General features: G+C 32.1%; 1 protein-coding gene across 1 annotated transcript; it reads left to right on the forward strand.

The window, feature by feature from the left end:
- Positions 1 to 12,292: 12,292 nt before the first annotated feature.
- Positions 12,293 to 12,895, forward strand: LOC141686826 (uncharacterized). Its single transcript, XM_074491906.1, has one exon. The coding sequence runs from the start codon at positions 12,580 to 12,582 to the stop codon at positions 12,790 to 12,792; it is 213 nt and encodes a 70-aa protein (XP_074348007.1). The 5' UTR covers positions 12,293 to 12,579; the 3' UTR covers positions 12,793 to 12,895.
- The last annotated feature ends 338 nt before the right edge of the window (positions 12,896 to 13,233 follow it).

The following is a 13,233-nucleotide window of genomic DNA, read 5'->3' on the forward strand; positions in this document are numbered from 1 at the left end:
TCCTACTGTATTGTATGTTTAAATATGGTATTACATTACAAATGCTAGTATTGCTTAATTACAAAAAAATGGTGTTGCAATAGATAAAATATACTGTTACAATATGCTATCTGGGCCCACAGATGGATCCCACTTATGCAATCTTGATCAAGCTATTGTATCACTCGTTTTGTGTTACATTTGGGCCTTTTAGTGTTACAGTAGCTGCCTATTGTAACGTTTTCTTCTCTGTTACAATAGATCACTGAAGTGTTACATTAGGGTGTCTATTGTAATGCTCGTATACGTAACGCCCCCTGGTGTTACAATAGACCTAATGTAACATTTTTTGGGCCTATTGTAACACCATTTAGGCATTACAATAGCCCACTTATGGCGTAGAGTAAATAGATATAAATAGTATATATTTATATATTCAGGTTCGTTCGATTCTACCATTCTATGCGCAATGGAACTGAATCGAACCTCAATTATAAAATCAGAATCGAATCCGAAATTTTTATCAATTTGATTCGGTTTCCAATTCCGAACAAAAAAATACTCATTTCAAGCCCTCGATAATAACATCAATTATTCATTTGATATAATATTTGATGGATATGTAAAACTTTGCAACCAAAGGACAAAGGTGGATAGACCACGTGACTTCTCCATTTTTTTAAAAACCTTAATCCTAAAATTATATCGATATTAAATTTTAGTGAGAAATCTGACTCAAACCTTTTAAAATATTAATTTTTCTCAGTTTTACAAAAAGTGAAAGTACATGTCGAATAGAAAAATACTTACTTCTAGCACTCGTCGGTAATATTAGTCGTCCGTTCGTTATAATATTTGATGAATGTGTAAAACTTTGAATTCAAATGTTAATAGACTATACGACTACTTCCATTTTTCAAAAATATTTAATCATAAATTTATATTAATATTAATTTCTAGTGAGGACTCTACTCAAATCCTTCGAAATATTATTTTCACAGTTTTACAAAAAGTGGAAGTACATAATTTTTTAAAGTCAAAAGTAACTAAGTTTAACTATAAATTATATATTGTTATTTTCTAATTCTATAAATTTTAAATGTAACATTTAATTACATATACTTTTGAATAATATTTATTAATTATCGGTCAAAATTAAATTAGTCTAATTTTGAAATATTTTCAAATGTCAGCTTTTTATGAAAAGATGGAGTTTTTATCATACTTATCTCTCTTAATTATGAATATAAATTTGTATAGATTTAGCACAAACAATTTAAAATATGAATAGCTTAAATATTATTTAATAATTTATTATTTAATTAAAATATTTAATTTAATCGGATAGTTGTTAAGTTAAATTTTACTTCGGAGTTTTTAAAAATCTTTATTGATCATTTTAGTTAAAATTTAATCATTCATTAAGAATAATTGTTACGTCTTATAATTAAATTAGATTTCAAATTAATGCGCATTAATTAAACAAAGTAACTACACATTTTATATCAATTTTACAGCCTAGATCGATCTATGAATGTAAAAGAAGAAATGATTTGCCAAAATGGAAAGAAGCTATTAAAGCAGAATTGAAATCACTTGAAATATGCCAAGTTTTTGGACCTATTGTCCAACCACCTGCAGGTGTAAAACCCATTGGATATAGAAGGGTATTTGTGCGTAAAAGAAATGAGAAAAATGAAATTGTGAGATACAAGGCACGCCTTGTTGCTCAAGGCTTCTCACAAAGACCGGGAATCGATTACGAAGAAATTTATTACCCGATAATGGATGTAACAACATTCAAATTTTTAATAAGTTTATCAATTCTAGAAGGGCTCTGAATGAATTTAATGGATGTTGTGACTGCCTACTTGTATAGGTCACTCGATAGTGACATTTACATGAAGATCCCTGATGGATTAAAAATTCTTGAAGTATATAGTTCAAGACCCCGAAAGATTTACTCAATTAAATTACAAAGATCATTATACGGATTGAAACAATCGGGTCGTATGTGGTACAATCGTCTCAGTGAATATCTTTTGAAAGATGGATATATTATTAATGTAATATGTCCATATGTTTTTATTAAAAGGACAAAATTGGAATTTACTATCATTGCTGTCTATGTTGATGATTTAAACATCATTGGAACTCCAGATGAACTCCATGAGAGGATTGGATATTTGAAAAGAGAGTTTGAAATGAAGGATTTGGGTAAAACAAAACTATGCCTTGGTTTTCAAGTTGAACATTTATCTAAAGGAATCTTTATCCACCAGTCTTCATATATTGAAAAGATTCTTAAACGGTTTATTATGGATAAAGCATATCCTGTGAGTACACCTATGGTTGTACGTTCACTAGAAAAGAACAAGGATCCATTCCGTTCAAGAGAAAAGGGAGAAGACCTTCTTGGTCTAGAAGTACCATATCTTAGTGCCATTGGTGCACTAATGTATCTTGCCAATTGTACACGTCCTGATATTGCATTTTCTGTTAACCTTTTGGCAAGACATAGTTCTGCTCCAACTCGAAGACATTGGACTGGTGTGAAACAAATATTTAGATATCTTCGAGGAACAATGGATATGGGTTTATTTTTTTTCTAAAGACTCAAAATTGGAATTAGTTGGTTATGCAGATGCAGGATATCGGTCTGATCCATACAAAGGAAGATCACAAACAGGTTATATATTTACATATGGCGAGACTACAATATCTTGGCACTCAACAAAACATACTCTTGCAACAACTTCTTCAAATCATGCTGAATTATTGGCCCTTCATGAAGCAAGTCGAGGTAAATATTTAGTAAATCGGTTGTATTTAGCTGAATACGACCGGTTTTTGGACCGGTCGTATTCGCTTGATTCATATTTAGTAAATCGGTCGTATTTAGTATACGAGCGACTAAATTCGACCGCTTAAATTTGACCAAAAATGATCGATTTTGTTTTTCACCTAAAATTTCAAAATATCGCCCAAAAATTTGAATTTCTGAAAAAATTTGAAATGTTTGCCTGAAATCTAAATTCGACCGTATATGGTTAAAAACATTGTTCTAAATTCGACTAAATGCGGTCAAATTAACGAGCAGCGGGTTTTTTTAAAAAAATCTGGCAGGATAATTTTCAGATTTCTGCAAGCTTCAAAAAGTCCGGCAACCATTCTGATAACTCCGATGTTCCCAAAAATGGGGTTTTTCGGTTTATTTTTGCACACCAAATTAGTCTATATCATTCCCACAATCCAAAAATGACACCAACAAGGACATACCAATGATATAATTCATTTTCGATCAAAATGGTAATTTTTTCGGCCAAACTCAAAATTATGTAAATCTTTGTGAAATTCGACGCTTATTATCACAAAACAAAGCTAATAACGTATAAAATCGATTATCAATAATTATATTAAAATAAAATAATTTTTAAGAACAAAAAAATTAATCAAAAATCATACCAAATTCGATTTTACACAAATTTCAAGTTTTCACTTCGAAATTTTCATATACATAGTCCTCCAACTTTCTTAAACACAAACCATAATCAAAAACAAAATAAAAAAAATGTTATACTAGGGTTTTTCCCACAGGGTTTTTCCTAGTAAGGTTTTAATGAGGCATTTAGTTGTACGAGTCGTCCAAGTGGGAATGTTATGATATTATTGTATGACTCTTAACTTTCTAGATGTCCTTTGCCCTTTCACCTTTACCCCATTAATTGACACAAACTCTTGGCTTTTCACTTCTCAAGTAACCTATGTTTTAGAACCTATAAAAGGCTTGCATGTACATTATCTTGTGACATCAATAAACATGAAATCTTAAGTTCTTTCTTACTCTCTCTAATTTTATATTATATAACATGTTATCAGCACAAAAGCTTAAAAGATCTGTCATCAACCGGGTGTGGCAAAAAGAGAAATTGGTTTAGCAGATTACAAGAGTTTCTTTATAACACAAGTACAAGGTGATCATTACTTCTGGTCTCTGCATAAGGTACCATTACTTACCATCTTTTGTAACATCATAGACTACTAATATATTTATGCAGGTTCGTAACTTTTATTTGTGAATTAGAATGATTGATTAACAAAAATGTAATTGTCATAATATATTATTATTCCATGTTATTTTATTTTGTGGCAATATAATATATTAGTATATATTCTTTTGCACTGGTGTATATTAAGGATGTGGAGCACAAGTAATCAAATTATTTTAAAAGCAGTATCCTTCTATATTCTTAATGATAACATAATTTAGTACTCTTAATTACTTTGATCTCTTAAAAAAAGGGAGAATAGATATATTATAGACTTGTTACTCATGAGTTTTAAAGTCACCATGAAAATTTGAGGACACATGTAATATGTCTTCTTGATGTAATTTCCGGTTAATAACAAGTGGAGGTTGTTCCTTGCTATAAGGACATAAACTTTCGTATTTGGATCTCAGACATTTTCTTAGTGAAATCCATGTAAAAATAAGAGCAAGAATGCTTATTTGTATAAGAGTTGTTTCGGTGTTAGCTGAGAAGCATAGTGTGAAATTTCTGCAATATTCAGGGCCTGAGGTTGGAAGCTCAGGACCTGATGGTATGCTGAAAACATTTCTGCAATGTTCAGGGCCTGAGGTTGGAAGCTCAGGACCTGATGGTATGCTGAAACATTTCTGTAATGTTCAGGGCCTGAGGCTAGGTGTTCAGGTCCTGAGGTGCTGAAAAGTTTTGGTTTGTTCAGGGCCTGAACTGGAAGCCAATTGTTAAAACTATATAAACATGTTTTGTATAAATAAGTATATTATATATTAATATTTGAGCGAGGATTCCTTGTTTTCTTTGATCATATTATGTGCAAGGTATATTTGCTAATTTTCTAGACTTATACATGTTTATTGGATAATTAATAGAATTTTATTTTTTATTAGTGATAATGTCGAATCTTACAAAACTCGAGTTTACCGCACTTCATGTTACTGGAAAAAATTACTTGACATGGATTTTGGATGCGGAAATCCACCTCAATGCTATGGGCCTCGGTGACACAATAAAGGAAGCAAATAAGGCCTCCGAGCAAGATAAAGCAAAGGCCATGATATTTCTCCGCCATCATCTTGATGAAGTATTGAAAACAGAATATTTGGTTATTAAAGATCCAACAACCCTTTGGAAAAATCTGAAAGAAAGATATGATCACCAGAAAACTATCATACTTCCTAAGGCTCGCTATGATTGGCTACACTTGAGGTTGCAAGATTTTAAAAGTGTAAGCAAGTATAACTCTGCAATGTTTAAGATTAGTTCTCAGTTGAAATTATGTTGTGAAAATATATCTGATAATGATATGTTGGAAAAGACCTACTCCACTTTCCATGCCAATAATATGCTCATGCAGCAGCAATATCGTGAACGAGGATTCACAAAATATTCTGAGCTTATATCGGTATTACTTCTTGCTGAGCAAAATAATGAACTTTTGATGAAAAATCATCAAGCTCGTCCAACTGGTTCGACACCATTCCTTGAAGTAAATGTTGTGACTAATAATGAATTTGGACAAAATAATCAATTTGGGCGTGGACGTGGGCGTGGATATGGTTTTGGACGTGGGCGTGCCCGTGGACGTGGTTTTGGACGTGGTCGAGGTCATGATCACCAAAAATTCTCAAATTTTAAGAAAACTCACCACCAGAAGTGGTCAAAAAATGAGGAAAAGTCCAAAGGAAGTACAATGGATAAAAAGGTTGAAAGCACTTATCATTGTTGTGGGATGAAAGGCCATTAGAATCAAATAAATTCGTCGTCGCGAATTGAATAGTATAACATAGGAAGATCTTTTATCCATACTGAATACAAAATAGGATTCCCGATCCAATCAAAAATTACTTTTGAATAAAAGATTTTTTTTAAACTTCACATTAGAAATTGAGGTTACACAAACAAAAACGGAGTCCGAAGGGGATACTTTTTAAGTTGGAAAGTATTCTATCAGGGGAATTCTGTTAAATTAATTTTTAATTGTAAAAAAAGGAATTCTTTTTTTGTATGTGCGCTTGGGAAACATATAGTACCTCCAAATACCTTGTTGATCTTTATCAAGCTTCTTTGAAAGGTGTGGAGACTAATTTTACTGAACAAAGTGATCCTTTGGGCATTGCCCATCTTGAAGCACACCTTGGAGGAGGAAATCAAATTGATACATTCAACTCCACTCACATGGAAGTGGCTGATTTTTTTGGAGATGGAAATGTGGAGATGGTCAAACTTGGTGATGATAACACTAATAATAATTAGAATATTAAGGCCTTGTCTTGTTAAACTTTTATGTATTTATTTGAACTCTAAGCATTATGTTTGAACTTTTGTTATCATTATATGTTTCTTATCTTATCATCAATGAAATGTTTGAGATATTGCATTCCTAATTTTCATATTATTTTTGTGAAGAAATATGGCCAGCAGCCTCACTTCATGTGCTATAAAAGATGACGAGTCATTTTGCTTAGCGGATAGTGCAACAACACACACAATATTGAAAAATTGAAAATATTTTTTGCATCTAATACTAGCTAAAGCTAATGTTAACACCATATCTGGTGCATCAGATCTTATTGAGGGCTCCGTAAGAGCAAACATAGTGTTACCTAATGGTACACAATTAACTATCGATGATGCAATGTTTTCTTCTAGATCAAAAAGAAATCTTTTAAGTTTTAAAGATATGCGTAAAAATGGTTATCACATTGAAACAACAAATGAAAATGATGAAGAATTTTTATATATTACATCAGTTGTTTCAATGGTGAAGAAATTAATGGAAAAACTCCCCTCATATAAATGTGGATTGTATTACACCTTTATAAATCCAGTTGAGTCATATATGGTGATAAACAAGAAATTATAGGACCCGACTAATTTCATTACATGGCATGATCATTTAGGCCATATGGGTTCAACAATGATGTGAAAAATTATTGAAAATTCAAATGGACATCCACTCAAAAACAAAATTGTTCCATTGTCCAAAGATTTTTTATGTGTTGCTTGTATTCAAGGAAAATTGATAACAAAACCATCTCCTGTGAAAATTGCCATTGAATGCCCAAAATTTTTGGAGCGAATTCAAGGAGATATATGTGGACCAATTACCCCATCTAGTGGGCCATTTCAGTACTTTATGGTACTCATTGATGCATCAACAAGATGGTCACACGTTAATTTATTGTCCACTCGTAATGTGGCTTTTGCACGACTCCTTGCTCAAATAATTTGATTACGAGCACAATTTCCTGATTATAATATAAAGAAAATTAGATTGGATAATGCAGGGAAATTTACATCCCAATCTTTTAAAAATTATTGTATGTCTATTGGGATTTAAGTGGAGCATTCCGTTGCCCACACACAAACTCAAAATGGTCTTGCTGAGTCTTTCATTAAAAGGGTACAACTAATTGCGAGACCATTACTTATGAGAACAAATTTACCAACTACCGCCTGGGGATATGCAATATTACATGCGGCTTCTTTAGTCCGGTTAAGACCGACTTCTTATCATAAATATTCCCCAATGCACCTGGTAAATGGTCAACAACCAAATATCTCTCACTTGAAAATTTTTGGGTGTACAGTTTATGTTCCAATATCCCCTCCCCAAAGAACAAAAATGGGACCCCAAAGAAGATTAGGGGTATATATTGGATTTGATTCTCCCTCGATTATTAAATATTTGGAGCCCAAGACTGGTGATTTATTCACAGCAAGATTTGCCGATTGTCAATTTGATGAGATGGTTTTTCCTGCATTAGGGGGAGATAAGACAAAATTTGAAAAAGAAAAGCAAGAAATTTTATGGAATGCGGTATCCCTGTCTCATTATGATCCTCGAACAAATCAATGTGAACTTGAAGTTCAAAAGATTATCCACCTAAAAGAGTCGCAAATAGATTGCCTGATGCATTTACTGATGTCGAGAATGTGACAAAGTCACATATACCAACTGTTAATGTTCCTTATAAGATTAAACTTCCTGAAGAAGATAATAAAATCATGCTAGCAAATGAGTCTAAAGCACGCCAGAAGCGTGGCAGACCTATTGGATCCAAGGATAAAACTCCAAGAAAAACAAGGAAACTTGATAAGAAAGTTGGAACATCAAATGACATCATAAATTTGATCACTGAAGAGACGTCTTCCAAGGATGATCAAACACCTGAAATTGTTGATAATGAAGAGATCTCGATAAATTATGTCATTTCAGGATATAGGTGGAACAGAAAAGAAATTGTCATGGATGATATATTTGCATATGCAGCTGCAAAACAAATTGTCATATCTGAGGTCTCTTGTTCACCATATTCGAGATTCATGTGGTCTTTCAGTCAATAAAAGAATTCCTACCACTTTGTATGAAGATAATGAAGCTTGCATCATTCAGACACGTGAAGGCTACATTAAAGGAGATCGGAAAAAGCACATTGATCCAAAATTCTTCTTCACCCATGAACTTCAGCAAAGGGGAGAAATTGATGTTTGTCAGATCCGTTCATGTGAAAATCCAGCATATTTGTTTACAAAATCACTTCCTACATCTTCGTTCGAGAACTTAGTGCAAAAAATTGGAATGCGCAAACTTCGAGATCTATGTTGATATTCATAGTCATGCCAAAATGAGGGGGAGATATAATACACTAGTTTTTACATGAGCAACACATGTACTCCTTTTTCTTTACTAGGGTTTTTCCCACAGGGTTTTTCCTAGTAAGGTTTTAATGAGGCATTTAGTTGTACGAGTCGTCCAAGTGGGAATGTTATGATATTATTGTATGACTCTTAACTTTCTAGATGTCCTTTGCCCTTTCACATTTACCCCATTAATTGACACAAACTCTTGGCTTTTCACTTCTTAAGTAACCTATGTTTTAGAATCCTATAAAAGGCTTGCATGAACATTATCTTGTGACATCAGTAAACATGAAATCTTAAGTTCTTTCTTACTCTCTCTACTTTTATATTATATAATAAAACAAAAAATTTCAGAGACTCACCTAATTTTTTGTTCGGAAAATAAAGAAAAAAGATGGGTTTTGGGATGCACGTATTCATATGAGTTGTAGAAAAATGAAAGAGAAGGAGATTGGTAGATGGGGAAAAGGAGGTTTCCCGGAAAAAAAAAAGAAGTTGGCCGGAAAAAAATCGCAGTATGGGGCTAAACACTAGTAAGAAGTATTAGTCAAACTACTAGTTAACTGTTATTTTTTCTAAAATTTTTATCATATCACTAAAATATATAGATCTTGACATTTGTAAGGTTGGATCATTCATAATAATTTTTTTAAAAATCAAAACATCGGTATGAGACTAAACTCTAGTAAAAAATACTGGTCAGACTACTAGTTGACTTTTAAAATAACAAACCAAATAAATTTATTTATTTCCTAAAATTTTTATCATATCACAAAAATATATAGATCTTGACATTTGTAAGGTTGGATCATTCATAAATATTTTTTAAAACATCGAAACATCAGTATGAGACTAAATACTAGTAAGAAGTACGGGTAAAACTACTAGTTGACTGTTAAAATAGCAAATAAAACACATTTATATTTTTCCAATATTTTTATCATATCACTAAAATATATAGATATTGACATATCTAAGTTTGGATCATTCATAAACATTTTTTAAAAAATTGAAATATCAGTATGGAACTAAACACTAGTAAGAAATACTGGTCAAACTACTAGTTAATTGTTAAAATAGCAAACCAAATACATAGATTTTTTTCTAAAAATTTTATCACATCACTAAAATATATAGATATTGACATCTATAAGGTTGGATCATTCATAAACATCTTTTAAAAAATTGAAACATCGGTATGGGACTAAACACTAGTAAGAAACAGTGGTGTGTAAAGCGCATTAACGGGCGCTTAAGCGGCCGATTAAGCGGAAGTGGGACTTAAACGCCTCGATTATAGTAAAATCGGGTTTTTAAACGTTTAGTGGAGTTTAAGCGGGTCAAAATCGCATTAAGCGGGTCAAAATCGGATTAAGCGAGATTGAGCGGGTGAATTAATAAATAACAAATAAAACAAACAGAAAAACTCCAATTTTACAAATGATGATTGTGAAATTAATTTTTTAAACTATTACTAAAAATTCAAGATTCGAGTATCGTCATCAACATATTTTATTAATTTTATTATATTTTTCTTATTAATGAAAAGTATGTATTGATTATGAATAACAGGATAAAAAATATAAAAATATATATATATAATTTGTTTAATGGTCCGCTTTTAAAACCGATTAAGCGGCCGCTTTACCGATTAAGCGCTAGAAGGTCAGCTCTCCGCTTATGTCCGATTTGCGATTTTTACAACGTTGGTAAGAAGTACTTGTCAAACTACCTGTTGATTCTTAAAATAACAAAACAAATACATTTGTTTTTTCTAAAAATTTTATCATATCACTAAAATATATAGATGTTAACATCTGTAAGATTGGATCATTCATAAATATATTTTTTAAAAATCGAAATATCAATATGGGACTAGACACTAATAAGAATTATTTGTCAAACTACTGATTAATTGTTAAAATAGCAAATTAAATTCATTTATTGGTTTCTAAATGTTTTATCATATCACTAAAATATAGAGATTTTAATATATATTTTTCAAACAGCTCTGTCCGCGAACAACTCTAACGAAATCTTTTTTCACTCCTTTTGATCCAATAGTTGTAGTACAAATTTACCAGGTTACTCAATTAATTTTTTTTAAAAAAATAAATTCTAAAAATAAAAAATATATCTGAATGCAGTAATAATAGATAAATATAACTAATTTTTACTAAAATTGCAATTTTCAGAAAGGTGGGAAATTCCCCCCTGCAACTAATTTTTTAAAAGTGCGGGATATTTCCCACCATTTTATAATATCAAATTCGACCGAAATCGGTTGAATTTAGGAGTGGCAAAAAAATTGGCTGGATGTAAATTTCCCCCCATTTTTTTATCGTAGGGAACCCGCAGCCGCTACCCTTCGGGTGCGCACTGGGTAAACCCCACGGGTTCACGCAATAGCCTGCAAACCACGTGAACGAAGGTCAACCACATTTAAGGGATAGGCATTGCCTCAGGAGACATAATCATAAATTCTCCGCCCGTCGAACCTCTGACCAAGAGGATAGTTATCCCCTCTTTAACCAACTGAGCCAACCCTTGCGGGTTCCCACTATTTTTTTGTAAGGCTAAATTCGACCGGATGCGATTGAATTTAGAAGTACGGCTAAATTCAACCGTATATGGTCGAATTTGTTGTTAAATTTGACCGTCTAAATACGACCGTATATAAATACGACCGGTTAAATTTAACCGTGTCTTTAAATTCAACGGAAAATGGTTGAATTTGATCCCGTTATACTTGTGCAGTTATATTTAGCATTGCTTTCTTGTAGGAGAATAACTAAGAGTATCTCCAATGCTAAAATGTAAAAATGGTTGGCTATATGATTAGCTATCATCATTTTTAAAAATTTTAGCTAAGGGGTTAGAATTTGCTCCAATGGTATTATTTATATTTTCAATATGTAAAATTATACCTAAGGGCTTTTATGGTTGTACAAATATAGCCAATTAAAAGTAATTATCTATAATTTTTGCTAAGGGGTTACAAGGTTGGAGTGTAAATTTTTTTACATATTCTCTAAAATTGCCACATAAATGCCACCTAGATTATTTAACTAAGGGTTTTCTAGTATTGGAGATGCTCTAACCGTACTGATATACACACAAAAAAATTATAGAAAAATATCACAGAAGTAGGGTACTGAACAAAGATAAATTCAATCTTCATAGCTCGTAAAAAGTAATCGATGTCCCTAATATTATGATTTTTTTAAAAATCTTGATAAATGAATTTCTTGAGATTGAAATATTTTATTCACTAATTGAGATTATTTATTTATCGTGATCAAAAATATATTATTTCTATTATATTTGAAAAAAAAAATATTTAACGAGATTATTTATTTATATAAATTAGAGTACCTACCAACTACCAAAGTGCTTCAACGAAATAAAAGGCTTTTAATCTTCCATAATACAATACTATCAACAAAGGCAATCAGCTGCATGAAGCTTCATGAACCAGCAGAGCCGTACAAGAAAACTTTAAAGAGTAAGCATCAACTTTACAGATACACAATATTTTGCTTTTTCCGCGAGTAATAGTTTAGGGACACACTAGCTTGATAAATCTCGAAAGAGAATAAATCAAATAGCACTTGAGAACAAAATTATTGGAAGTAAATACAGTAACAAAACCATTTCTGCGAAAAAGTTGGTTCTTTAAATCTCCATTAAGCAAAGCACCAGCATTCTCATAAAGCAAACGCACATTAACACATATAAATCTATACCTTCCGTCACTCCTCTATCTCTTTCAAATCAGTTTTGTTTTATCTTCCTCCTTTTTTTTCTGATCACCAAGAAAAACTAGTATTATAAATCTCGAAAACGCAACTACAAGTTAGAAACACTGGGTTCTTTAAATTCTCTGTATAATCAGGTAAAGCTGGAATTCATGGGGACTGATTGGGGACCTGTATTCGTGGCGCTAGTAATGTTTATATTGCTGTCACCGGGGTTTCTTTTCCAGTTACCAGCGCGAACGAGAGTGATGGAGTTTGGAAACATGTACACCAGTGGAATTTCAATCTTAGTTCATGCAGTTCTGTATTTTTGTATATACACAATCTTGATTGTTGCTATAGGAATTCATGTACATTTTCAGTGACCGCAATATTCTTAGCTGTATTCTTACGTCTTTCTTGTCTTGGGTTAAAGCATTGGTTGTTATGTGTTGTCCATTCTGGAATAAAATTACTACATAATTTGTACAGGTTTACACTGCATTGGAACTCTTTGATTCTCTTGTTTCCAAGCTAGTTTCTTAGCATATCCGGATAAATATATATATATATATATGAGGTCCAATCATGAGCCAACGCGGGTTGGGGAGGAATGGCAGTCAACCCACCGCAATGAAACATTGCGGGGGACGCATTGTTACAAAGCGGCCCCGGATCTCCGCAATAATTCATTGTTGGGCACGCCTACAGTTTTTAATGTCCCAACTGCCACTCTCTTTAACTTTAAATGCCCCTTTAGCTTTAAATGTCACTCTTCTTTATAATTAAATATAACTTAATATTATAAATACCTAATATTAATATTC

This window comes from Apium graveolens, chromosome 9 (assembly GCF_009905375.1).
Source record: "Apium graveolens cultivar Ventura chromosome 9, ASM990537v1, whole genome shotgun sequence".
Taxonomy (NCBI): Eukaryota; Viridiplantae; Streptophyta; class Magnoliopsida; order Apiales; family Apiaceae; genus Apium; species Apium graveolens.

Coding starts and splice junctions, on each gene's coding strand:
- LOC141686826 (XM_074491906.1), top strand. CDS start 12,580: ATGGGGACTGATTGGGGACCTGTATTCGTGGCGCTAGTAATGTTTATA.